Here is a 14392-nt window from a genome sequence, read left to right as displayed (position 1 = left end):
AAAAAAAACAGGATAAAGAGGCATCCCGATTTCTCAGTCGGCGTCGTAAAGTTATTGCATCGGAATGCAAACAAGCTCAAGAATGGATAGACCTCAACAAAAAGAAAATCAAAGAGCATGAAGAATAGATAAAAAAGACTAAGAAGACAATCAAAACGACTGAAAAATGGCTTGCTGACAAGGACGCGGAGATGATACATCTTAGGGTGAAAAAGGATCGTTTGGAAGATAAAATGAGAGTTAGGGATGACTATATAACAATCGAGAAAGAGAAGTACCCATTACAATTCTCTGAGTTGAATAATTAGTTAAAAAACTGTTGTAACATTATCATGACTTGACTTTGCTATTTATTTTAGATTAACATGTTTGTTTACCGTTAATTTTCCAAGTATAAAAGCATAAAAACAACATGTTACAATATAAAACCTTCATTCGTTGTTATAATGTTCAAACTAAATTAAAATATAAAAGCATAACAATATCTTAGAAAATTTAATAAAAACATTACAATACATAATAAATTAACAGCTATTCAATTTAAGATTGTTTTATATCAAAATCGGTGTGATATGATTGTGAGCAACTCGCAGAAGCCCCAATATTAAATGTCGTTTCCGTAGTAGGAATTCTCGTGCGACGTGCTCCACTAACGGACACTCTTCCAGAACAATTGTTTCTCGTGTGTCCTGCTTGACAGCATGTAGAACACTCTTTTCTAATTGGACCCTCGCCTTGGGATGGGATCCGCTCCGTGTTTCTTGGCCTGCCTGCCTGGTGTTTATCCATTATAGATGGCTTAACAATCATCAAATCATCAGGGATCTTCCATTCGGATGGCTTTGGCAAAGGGTTTAGTGATTCCTCATATGTCTTCCTCAATGCTTCGGTATGGTAAGCATTTAATGCAAACATCGAGCAGTCTTGGTAATTGTTGACTGTTAACGCTCTTATGACATGACCACAAGGTATGCCGTCAAGTTGCCAATGCCTACATGTACACATCTTTTGTTGGAAATCAACAATCATGTTTTGTGCCCCCTTTTTGACCTTGCATTTGTTACTTGAGATCATGCGAACATCCTAATTACTAAAAGAATTTTTTATTTTCTTTTACAATATCATCGGCCCAAGGGGTGAGTGTTGTTGTTGCTTCCGCTTAAAAAATAGACAAAATTACACAGTTAAGATCAATAACATTTAATAAAAACATTAATATTAAAACTTAGTACCTGTAAAGTTACGTCTTTGAAACCACCACTGTTGCATTGTTGCACGAAAAAAGTCGATCAACATAAGTATCGACACCTTACATGCGTGTCTAGATAATGCATTTATAGACTCCGCACTATTGGACGACATAAGATTGTATCTGTTCCCTCTCAAATGTGCCCTAGACCAAGTTTCAGGATTTATACTTTTAAAGTATTCCCATGCCGGTTCTTTTGTCTTTTTCATAAGGTCCATGGTAGCATCAAAATCATCAACTGTATACGCTCTACAAGTCTCCCAAAAAATTCATTCAACTGTCTTACTCTTCCCATATCTAGCTATTATGTTGAAATACAAATGAACACCACATATTATGTGATGAGCGTGAGGGACAATGTTGCCAACAGATGACATTATAGATGGAGACCTATCAGATATGATTGTAAGCTCATCCATATTGCCTATGCAATCATGTAGTTTTTGAAAAAACCATGTCCAAGAATCTGTACACTCATTTTTGCATATACCATATGCAACCGGTAATATTTGGTTTTGTCCGTCCTTAGTAACTACAAGTAACATCGTACCTTTAAACTCACCCTTTAGGTGGGCTCCATGTACTACAATGGTCGGCTTACAAAAATTGACAAAAGCGTGCACCTACAGTACATTGTATATCTATTCAAATACACCAAAATAAAAATAATAATAATAAAAAATAATAATAATAACCGAGAAACCAAGTGCGACGTACAAGAACTCAAACCGATCATCACCATCTATTTGAATATGTGTCACGGTACCTAGATTATGTTTGACCAAATTGTGGAAATAAGCCGGAAGTTTGGTAAAAGAATCCTTTTTCGTACCCCTTAACAACAATAGTGCATATTGTTTCGCACGCCAAGCCTGATGGTATGAGATATTGATTTTCAATTGAGCATTCATATCATTAATAATATCTTGTCCCCAATATACTCTACTATAATCTTCAGCCAAAACATAAGCAAGACATTCACCCAAAACATATTTGTTTGCTTGTTGATGATTAGGTTGCAAAATTGTTGAAGAACATGTGTGTATGTCAACAAATTTCTTCACTTGGAAAATTCCGCTAGAATTTTTAATTTCATTTGCTCTTAGTAACCAAAAACAATTTTTCCCCCCACACACAACCTCATACCTTGATTTGGTAGATCTACTTGTCCTCGTCTGAAAACCTTCTCGAAGACATTTTTTCCCAATCGCCCGTTTTAGAAGGTCTTTGTTCTTAAATATACTGAGACATTCAATCTTTTGAACATTGATATCTACCATCTGTGTTGGGATATCTTCATTAACATCAATTGGACATGCTGGTACAGGGGGCATACCGTAAAAAAGGTTATAGGGAAACTTAGCATTAACTTCATCACCTAACTCATCTCCATCAGAATTGCTTTCTAAGTCGGTTATATCTAAAGCTACATCAACAACAACATAATCCCCATAACCATGTACATTTTCATCTTTCTGAATCATAACTTTTTTCTTTTTACTTTTATCTACTACACGCCTATTCATAACTTTAACTTCTTGTTCGGGAACATCGACGCAACGACCACCCACGTCATTAAGATATGTACCAACATCATCATCACCAACATACTTGTAATTCTCAGGATCCACATAGTGAATAGGTGAATACCTCACATTAATATTTTCAGCAACACTATGAAATTGAGGTACACTAGGAGTCATGAAAGTACCTATTGGATTGTTGCTCCCATTATCGCTACATAAATTACCAACCGGCTCATTTCCACTCTCATCACCCTCCGTAACCGCATCACCTTCATCAGCCACCACAAACACTTTCACATCCCTTCCTCCACTCAATTTGATTACATTAATCAACATTCTAACATCCATGTCTTCAATCATGGCTATATAATGATTCAATTCAGGATGATGGAAACAATGACTAATTTTATATTTGTCTAACAAACCGGTTTTCCTTATCACCAAAAATACAAACTCACTATAACTAATATACTCAGAAAATATCAAAGCGAATTCAGAAATACCTCCATGTGGACATACGTATTCTAGATTTGTTTCAAAAACATTTCAACTCCCACCAGTTACAACGCAAGCCAAATATTCATTCATTTTTTAGAGAGGTTTTAAACAAATTTTCCAAAGAAATAACAACAAACTGATAATTTTTTGAAAAAGTTTATATATAATAAACTTGTTTCATAGTCAAACCCTATAAATTTCGTTGTCAAAATAAAAAAAAACAAAAAAATCACAAAATCGCAGGTGAAAATGAGAGGAAATCGCAGATGGACATAGTCCATCTGCGATTTTAGCCTAGAAAAAGCATATATATATATATATATATATATATATATATATATATATATATATATATATATATATATATATATATATATACAACGAAAAAAACCACATGCGAATGTACAAGTGGCTAAAGTACGTTTGTGCTTTAGCCATTTGTACATTCGCAGATGGCTTGGCGAAATCGCAGATGGGTTTAATCCATCTACGATTTTGGTGGCTAAAAATGTAATTTTGGTTTTTTTTGGCTATTTTCCACAAATTAATTATTGTTTTTTTGGCTAAATTTAGAATTTTCTCTTGTTTCAATATGGCGTTATTTAGTTTATTGTCCCCTTCAAATTACATTTTGCCTTGCCGACGAGGTCTACTTCGTTAAATAAAAAATCCATTTAGTTAAAGTAAAAATAAATTAAAAAGGATACCAAGATGAAGATATTGTGTAAGACGATTGAAACCCCTACCCATTAATCCATAGATACCACGCAAGCCTCAACAGAAATCAATATCAATCCCTTTCTTCCTATTGAATCAAATCGCAGTAATAAAAAAAATAAAATCACTATTACTTCTTGAATCCATCTACATGTCTGGAGCGGAGATGAAAAGAAAAATAAAGCAAGGGCGTAGTCGTGTTGATCGGAAGAAGAAGGAAATTTGAGCCCTAAGAAACCAACCGATTCCAATGCTCATGGAAACAAAATATCTGAAATTCCCTAAATACCCTTAGACAAAATTGCAAGAATGGTCCCTGTGGTATGTCAAAACTAGCAACTTTGGTCCAAAATGGGTTTGGCTCGCAAGGATGGTCCGATAGTTTCGTTTTGTTGCGAGTTTAGTCCAATTTCTTATGAACTTTTTTATAATGACGGATTTTCCCCTTATTATTTTATTTTCCATTTTTCTTTTATTACAGCAATTAAAAACAATTAAAAATAAAAATAAAATAAAATACCGTCTCTCTCTCCACCTATTCCCCCCACATTTTTTTTACCCAAGAACAGTTCATCTTCTTCATCTCTTCCATCTTAATCAAGATGGGCTTGTGCATATCAAATTCCGGTGTTCCTGGATCTAATCTCCAGGATTCCATCATCGCCTCTCAAAAACCAATAAAGCAATGATGAAAACCCAGGAAATCGACTTCATGGATGTTTCGGGAAATTTCTGAAAAATAACGACGGGCGAGTTTCTTAAAATCGACTCCATGGATGTTTCCAAGGTGGGGTTTTTTTGGATATCTAATCCATGTCACCGCCGCTCATGGACATCGTCAATGTATCTCCGTCCGATGGCCTTCATCAGCTGCCTAGCAGCCCCATGAAGATCTGAAAGAGCACCGCTACAGTTGTCCTTTTCCGATTATCCCTCTCACCTTCGATTTGAAACCTTTATCGGTGTTTCAAGGCCCTTCACCACCACCAGAATCGATTTCCACTATGAAACCTAAACCTAAACTTGAATCGTTTCATCGCCCCTAAAAATAATTGTCAGATATGAAGACGAAATGATGGAGGATGAAACATATCAGAGATGGTGTGTCGCTAGGGTTTCGTGTGTGCTTGCATTTAGGGTTTCAGTCGCCACCCTTCTAGTTTTTAGGGTTTCAGCCGTCGTTTAGGGTTTCAGATGAAAATCCTCATGCCGAAGAAGAAGATTTATCATCCTTAACCATCATCGAGATCTGAACATTTAGAGTTTTCTTGTCGTCACGCCTTGATGCTCATCAGATCTTGAAGACGGTGTCGCTAGAGGAGAGACACGATGAACGACTCAACTGATCTTGAAGACGGAGAAGGAGAGAATTCACGTGTTCAAATGACGATTTATACTCTGCCTCACATCCCAAATATACAGATCTTTGTATCTTTGTGTGTGTATTTGGATTTATGTATATTTAGGGTTCCATTCTAAACCACTGAACTCAATCTCTTTCATGGTTACAAGTTTAGGATTTAGGAAATTCATGTTTTTTTTTGTGTTCTTGTATGCTAGATTTTTTATTATTTTTTGTGTGTTAGAGAGAGAGAGAGAGATTTTATTTTTAATTGTTGTAATAAAAGAAAAAAGGAAAATAAAATAATAAGGGACAAATCCGTCATTATAAAAAAGTTCATAGGAAATTGGACTAAACTCGCAACAAAACGAAACTATTGGACCATCCTTGCAAGCCAAACCCTTTTTGGACCAAAGTTGCTAATTTTGACATACCATAGGGACCATTGTTACAATTTTGCATACCCTTACTACCATTCAAAAGTTACAAATTGATCTTATTAAACTTACAATTTATATAAATGGCACATTAATATTAGTTGCAGTTTTAAAATGTTGGACATTTGTGATTTTTTTTCTCATGTTCTCAACCTTTTAGGTGTTCTCGATTTAACCATCTCTCTCTCTCTATCTCTCTCTCTCTCTCTCTCTCTCTATATATATATATATATATATATATATATATATATATATATATATATATATATATATATATATATATATATATATTGTGGACCAATCAATTTGATAGATTAGGGGCTAATATGAAAATTTTAATAATCTAAATTCTTAAAGGAATTTAATCATTTAAAATATTCTAAATCCACGATAAGGGTACATATGTCATTTCCATATTATTTTGATTCCTTAGAATTAGCTTCATAAAAGATACTCCAGAATCGTTTCCTGCAAATTCGTTCTTCAAAACATGAACATCATCATCTTCATCTTCCATTATCCATGTATTTTTGGTAGTCTAATTTCTAAAATTACAGGATACCTAATACATTATAACGTTTGTCTTCTAATATCTCCCCAATCATTCTGTACGTTCACAAGAAGAAACCCTTACCTCTCGACATTCCAGCATCTGAAACAAGCCCTAGTATCCGGCCTTTCTATGTATCATCAGTTCTACATAGTTTAAGTACCGAAGATGAAGTAGCAGATGGATCCCTAGTTCTCGAAATTCCAGTATTAGAGAGCCCTAGTCTTTGATCATTCTATATATCATCGTTTCTATTGTGTATAACAACTGAAGACGCAGTAGCAGAGGGAGGCTATAACATGAAGACTAGAAGCAGAGGTAAATTCTTGGGTTTGTGCATGTGAGATTAATAATAATAGTTTCATGTATTTAATTTTTCTGATTTTTTTTTTTCATTTTTCTTATCCCTAATTATCAACTTTGACACAATACAAGTATGTAATCAGAAAATGGAATGCTTATGCTTGATATGATGGAGTACCTATTTTTTTATTAAGAAATTATAGATTAATGATGTAGTTGTATAGTTTTATGCCAAAAATAACGACTATGTGGCTAGAAATTTCTAATAATTCTCACTTCATTCATAAATGATTGAATACATAATTACTTAAATTAAGTTTCCTGCCTTGATTCTGTATTTTTCCAATATACATACACGTAATATTTGGTTTTGCCATTGTTAGACACTAAAAATATTTAAATAGAAAGTGGTTTCTAGTTAATGATGGCGTTTTAAGTCAGTCGCTTTATAGCTATGAAAGTTGGTTGCTTTTTCTTGTGTTAACTCTAAAGTATGTTGCTATTATTAGGATCGTGATAAAAGCTTGTTCAGTGTATAATTATCATATTTTAGTGTTATTGGGGTTGCCATAAAACATATACTTAGTCATCAATGATTTAGTGTGTAATGGGAAAATGAAATGCTTACTCTTGGTATGATAGAGTATCTATTTTTCAATTAATAACTCGTATATTAATGATTTAATTGTATAGATTTATGCCAAAAGTAACAACTACGTCATTTGTAATTTCTAACAATTCTTAAATCAATCATAAATGGTTGAATCCATAATCACTTAATTTGAAGTTTCGTGCCTTAATTTTATATTTTTCTTGAAGTTGGTCGCTTTTTCTTGTGTTAACTCTAAAGTATGTTGCTATGCTTGGGGTTGTGATAAAACATATACTTAGTCATCAATGATTTAGTATAAATGTGTTTCATAAATTATTTACTCATTTATTCATACATGATTACAACTACTACATACATTTCATTACTTATTTTCATTATTAACTTACATATGATTTTTTTTATGACCAGGAAATCAAGATAGACATCCAGAGAGGTAATAACGAGAAGTCACTAGCCATTTCAGACTCTGATTTTGAAGCTCTAAAACCTTTAGTAAATGAAAAGAAAAGGAAGCGGCAAGTATTACAACCCGAAGTGTAAAAACATAAAAAAGGACAAAAAATAATTTATCAAATAGAAAGGAAAGAAAATTAAAGATGAACATAGGAAACCTAAACAAAGGGAATCAGTGGAAGTGTCTACCGGAAGAAGATCTAATGCGCACTTCACTAAAGACTTTGTACATAGTTATGCAAAATCTTAGCATTGCACAGAAGGATTACATTAAACTATTCTTTGTGCTTTACTAACAATTTATGCTTGTTTTTTATACATTTTATACTCTTATCAACTTTTTGTTTCATGTTACTTAAATTTTGATACATTACAATGATTTTGGTGATAATGGTAAAACTTTTATTAGCTTAATTTTATTCTTTATTATTTATTTTTGTATGTCTAGAAAAAATTAAAAATTACAATGCTATATTCATTTATGATTAACCCATATATAAAGACTTATAGATAGCATATCTATGTATTAATCATTTTGCATATATATATATATATATATATATATATATATATATATATATATATATACATACAGGTTCAGGTTAATTTGAGACCATGCTAATTTTGTTAGACCGTGAGACCAAATCTAAAAATAATTTTAAAATGCAAAATAAAATGAAAAATCCAAAAATTCGTTTTTTAATTTTTATTTTCGGAACTTTAATTACCTAAAAAAAATTACCGTTTTTTTTTTAAAATACGTGAAATATTTAACAGAATATTACACTGTAAATATTCTAATGCGATTTTTAGAATGTTAGAGTATTGTATTTGATTTGTCAGATATGTAGAATATTCTAATATTCTACTAGAATATGTAAAAAAATGTATTTTTTTATTTTTTTTGGTATTATTTTTTTTTGGAAAATATAAATTCCGAAAATAATATTTGAAATTTTTTTTTCGAAAATTTTCAATTATTTTTCATTTTAAAAATGTTTTTTTTTCTACTAAATGAGTGGCTAGGATTGCGTCTCACGGTCTCACAAAATTAGGCCGTCTTGAAATGAACCTAACCCTATATATATATATATATATATATATATATATATATATATATATATATATATATATATATATATATATATATACATACTAGGTAGATTTCGAGGCCCGTGCTAAGCACGGCCCATAGAGGGTAATTTGGGTAATTTAAGAAATGAAGGAATAATGTTATAAGTTGGAAAACTTCTATTACACAATTCTAAGTGTGTTGCTATTATCAATAAAGAAATGAAAGTACGTACGATGCTATTATGGGTTAAAATATGAAATTACGTTGCTATTACATGTAAAAACTAAAGTAGACTGTTATTTTGGTAAAAATAGTAAAGTCTGATGCTATTTCCGACAACATTACAGTTCTCCCCAATAAAACTCATTGTCTTGGAATAACTTTTTCTCTCTTAATTGCACAAATCCATAACCAGAACTTAATTGACAACACATTTTTAGTTTAAACATGATATCAAAATCATTAATTAATCTCTAACCTTTTTTGGTATCTCTCAGCTATTTTCTGACGATGTCTCATGCTTCGTGTCAATGTATGCCTTCCTTGATACTGACACATGATGATACCTTTAAATGCTTACCGAAAATATTTAGATTACATTCAATTCATTATGTGTGATTGCAGAGTATTAGCAAGCTCATTGATTGCTTCATCTAATAATATCTTTGTTTATCATATAATAAGATTATGTTATTTTAGTTTCCAAGGCACTTTTACATGTTGTTGGTGATCATTAAGCGATCAATAAAATGCCATCGTCTCTTATAACAGAAAAATAAAAGAGGTTAAAAATGCAATAATCTTTTGGACATGGGGTAAGCCATTAGAGACTGCTTAAGTTAAATTTATTAGCTTTTTACAACTTTTCTTTTTATTGCCAACTAACAAAAGGTTTTATACAACTAAAATCACATTTCCCAACTCTAATTTGAATTTTATTAACAAAACACACGCCCAAAACATAAACATATATGGTAAACATGCATAATCTAGAGCAAATATATTTTCTTATCCGTTAAAATTGCATTTCAGGTTGTCAAAAATAGTTAAAGAGAAGGCAAACTTGCAACAATTGAACTGTAAACACAAAAACAAATAAAATTCAAAACTTCTCAGATTAATGGTTAACAAGTCAAAAAATAGAACAAAAAAGGTGTGCCATTAATTCACTATCTTATTTTTCTTGTACCTTTGATGTTAAAGCAATCAGTGGAGAACTGCTATTACTTGATCTTTTTAAACCATATAGTGTAGCATTGTGTAGTGTTCTATTATATCATTTGGCTATAAAATAAAAAAATAACAATAAAAGAAAAAACATGCAATAAGAAATACAATGGAGGCAACAACATTTGAAGGAAAAAACATCAGGTTATAGTTAATCAATGTCATAAAGACTATATATATATATATATATATATATATATATATATATATCATTACTATATATGAAAACACTTTTAATCTCGTGTCTTGTAGATCAAATTCACCCACTTAATTTAATGTCACGTAACCTACACTCTAAAGGCGCCATGGACATCAACATCCACTCGTAACAACTCATCATCCATTGTGTCGTATCAGCGTAGCGTATTGAGATGGTTTAAAGAAGAGCAGATGGAGTCTTGAACGACGCCATAGATATCAAAGTCGATTCGTAACACCTCATCATCCGGCGTGTCGTATCTAATTTAAAAACAATGCCAAAAGCCTTTGAGAATTCTCTCTCCTTTTATTCCTCGTGACCTATGTCTTTCTACGATTGCCATCTAGGGCTTTTTCAGCGGTAACAAAACCAATCGAGTTTCAATTTTAGGGTTCCTTAAGATTTTGGTTTTTATGTATGTGTTATTCAATCTTTTCTTTCTTCTCGAGGTTGTGGTCGATCTTTTGTCTCGCTCCCGTTTTCTATTCTCGCTGATCAAACCCTAATATTTTTATTTCTCAGTTTTTTGGTTCTTATGGTTTTCTGATATGGAAGATATGATTGTTTCATCTAATGTATGTTTCAATAATGTAGAGTTTTCTAATTTGTTGAAGTGGTTCTTTGTGTCTGTGTATTTTTAATCCTTTAGTTTTTGCATTTTTTTTATGAAGATTTGAGGGACCATTTATGATTGGCATGTTGATTATCTTCTTTGTATCCAGTTCTGCAAATTGACCAGGTTCGTTATCTTAGTCTTTCAAATATAAGAGGATGTTTGTCTTATTTATATCATAATATGTTTTTGGCATGTCTCAACCTTACTTATTCGTATCTTCACTAAATCTTCTTTGAGAAAGTTCCAATTTCCAAAAAGATAGGTTTTTTTGCCTCTTAATAAAAGATTATATAGAGTTCAAGAAATATAATAGGATATCTTTCTGAAGATTGTTCCTCTATTGATTGAAGTTGCTCTCCATTGGGTATTTCTATTATTCATGTGTACTTTCTTGTGCCGTTCAAGAATTTTGTTAAGTTGTTCTTGGTGTCTGGTGTCTTGATCTTTAATTAATAATGTGTTGTTTACATCCTTTTGTTGTCTATTACAGGGATTAAAACAATAATAATATTCTAATATTCGTTCGAAAGTAATGTAAAACTAATATGGAACCGGTAGCTGAAAGGACGAAAGACTAGGAAGATTTTTATTATTTTTTCACAATCTTGACTTATGTGGGCGTGCTTACCTTATGCACCTGCATTTAAGTCATATGAGTTCTAATTTATGTTTTTACCTGTACAATTAAGTTGATTTCTTATCAATTTATGCAGAATGTTACAACTGTTTACCAATTTATCCAACAAAGTGGATGTCTTATCACTAAATACTAACTCGGAACAATGTTATTTGTTTTCGGGAAACCTTATTTTTCTACTCTTTGCACTTAATAATGCAATGTCTGTCCCCATAATCCGTAACTCCCTTCTTGGTCAACCGGTCATGGTTAAGCCATCCAAAGCTGAAGAAATCTTGTTATGTCCAATGCAGCACTGGCTGGATTGGAGTTGCAAGGTGGGCAAGAAAATTGTATGCCGACAATCTTTACTACAATACGAAGGAAGGCCAACTTCACTAGGTCTGTGAATCTTTTTTCATCAACTAACCAAATTATTGATTTCAAGTTTCGAATATGACAAGACATAAAATGACTATTTTGTAATATGTTATGATTTAGCTTTGTTTACTTGTCAGGTATTTAAGTCATTTGGCGTTATAGAGTTGGTGCGGTTACCTACTAATGAAACTGGAAACCGTAAAGGTTTTGGTATATTTCAGATAAGCGTACTTCACGATATATTTATTGAAAGGAGTAGATGAGAAAAAGACTAATCTGGGTCTATTATAATCAGTCTGAAGCCGTATTTGCTTGTTAAATATAAGTTTAGTTGCAAGCTTAGGGGTTTTGTGTTGTTATTCAGTTTGCATGTCTTGAAGATGCCAGGGCTGCACAAAGTTTAGATGGACAGCTGGAGATTACAGGTCAACGATGAAGTGTAAGGGTAGCTATTAATGTGTCTTATTATGTATTAGGATATGTGGGATATGTTTCTAAGCGTAGATACAAAAGAATATATTTACTTGTTACTTTTATGATTCTTAACATTTGTATTTATTTGACTATTATAATCAATCATAGTATTTGCAGTCTTCCATATAAGGATGCCAACAGGGGCTAAACAATAGGGCCTATTATGAAATGATTCCATCTATCAAAGGGCCTTTCAAGTTTCAATGCCTGAAAATACAACTATTTATGAAGCTTGCTGTTGGATGGCTATTCGAATAGCTGATGCTCTTTTACTCACCGACTCAAATGCGTTACTCACTAACATATTGACAGACAAGTTTTGTCTTGAATCTCCACGTGAAGTTAAAATCAACAGAACATCAGTTATTCGATCAAAGTAACATAATTTTTCACTAATTACCATTTATCTGCTTAATTAAAGGATATTGTAACAAGAATCGTTACTTGTCATGATGCAAGGAAAATTTAGACATTTGTTTGTTGTAGCGAATGAGGAGGTTATTGCTTTACCCCACCTAGCAAAATGTTTATATCATGTTTTTAGAAGGACTGGATTTTGATGGAAGGATTGGAATTAGAAGGAATCATAATTTTTTCATCTTTGATCGACAAAAAATGGAATATAAATCAATAAATTAGATTTTTAAAATTTTATTTATATGTTCGGCAACTATTAGATATGCCCCACATATTTATACATTGGAAAAAGTCACTTAGCTTCTCAATTGTTTCAAGTTTGCCTTCTCTTTAACTATTTTTGACTACCTGAAATGCAATTTTAACGGATAAGAATATATATTTGCTCTAGATTATGCATGTTTACCATATGTGTTTATGTTTTGGGCATGTGTTTTGTTAATAAAATTCAAAATTAGAGTTGGGAAATGTGATTTTAGTTGTATAAAACCTTTTGTTAGTTGGCAATAAAAAGAAAAGTTGTAAAAAGCTAATAAATTTAACTTAAGCAGTCTCTAATGGCTTACCCCATGTCCAAAAGATTATTGCATTTTTAACCTCTTTTATTTTTCTGTTATAAGAGACGATGACATTTTATTGATCGCTTAATGATCACCAACAACATGTAAAAGTGCCTTGGAAACTAAAATAACATAATCTTATTATATGATAAACAAAGATATTATTAGATGAAGCAATCAATATTATTAGATGAAGCAATCAATGAGCTTGCTAATACTCTGCAATCACACATAATGAATTGAATGTAATCTACATATTTTTGGTAAGCATTTAAAGGTATCATCATGTGTCAGTATCAAGGAAGGCATACATTGACAAGAAGCATGAGACATTGTCAGAAAATAGCTGAGAGATGCCAAAAAAGGTTAGAGATTAATTAATGATTTTGATATCATGTTTAAACTAAAAATGTGTTGTCAATTAAGTTCTGGTTATGGATTTGTGCAATTAAGAGAGAAAAAGTTATTCCAAGACAATGAGTTTTATTGGGGAGAACTGTATTTGTCGGAAATAGCATCGGACTTTACTATTTTTACCAAAATAACAGTCTACTTTAGTTTTTAATGTAATAGCAACGTAATTTCATATTTTAACCCATAATAGCATCGTACGTACTTTCATTTCTTTATTGATAATAACAACACACTTAGAATTGTGTAATAGAAGTTTTCCAACTTATAACATTATTCCTTTATTTCTTAAATTATCCAAATTACCCTCTATGGGCCGTGCTTAGCACGGGCCTCTTCTACCTAGTATATATATATATATATATATATATATATATATATATATATATATATATATATATATATATATATATATATATATATATATATATATAAACCCATTTTATTACCCTTATACACGACGTATAACTTTAATGTACTCACGCATACACGTAATTCATTGTTGATTATCACTTGTTTACACCTACATGTAAACAGTTTTATAAGAAAAAGATTATTCATTTCTGATTATCACTTGTATATAACTACCTGTAAACACTTTTCGTTCCATATTCATACATGATTAAGAAACTTCTATACAATTATTCTTAACATCCCAATTTAAAACCCACTTATTAACGGTGGCGAAGCCAGGGTTTTAGTAAAGGGAATCTCGAAAAAAAATTTGT

At 31.7% G+C, this 14392-nt stretch overlaps 1 protein-coding gene across 1 annotated transcript; it reads right to left on the bottom strand.

Annotated features, from left to right (window-relative positions):
• Window positions 1-540: 540 nt before the first annotated feature.
• Window positions 541-1029, bottom strand: LOC145131369 (uncharacterized). Its single transcript, XM_079066061.1, has one exon. The coding sequence runs from the start codon at window positions 1027-1029 to the stop codon at window positions 541-543; it is 489 nt and encodes a 162-aa protein (XP_078922187.1).
• Between the last annotated feature and the right edge of the window lie 13363 nt (window positions 1030-14392).

Source organism: Lactuca virosa, chromosome 8 (assembly GCF_052849685.1).
Source record: "Lactuca virosa cultivar CGN04683 chromosome 8, Lactuca_virosa_CGN04683_v6, whole genome shotgun sequence".
NCBI classification, from domain to species: Eukaryota; Viridiplantae; Streptophyta; class Magnoliopsida; order Asterales; family Asteraceae; genus Lactuca; species Lactuca virosa.
This window is presented reverse-complemented; position numbering and strand designations above follow the sequence as displayed.

Excerpts from the sequence above, each read along its gene's own strand:
- LOC145131369 (XM_079066061.1), bottom strand. The coding sequence starts at position 1,029 with ATGATTGTTGATTTCCAACAAAAGATGTGTACATGTAGGCATTGGCAA.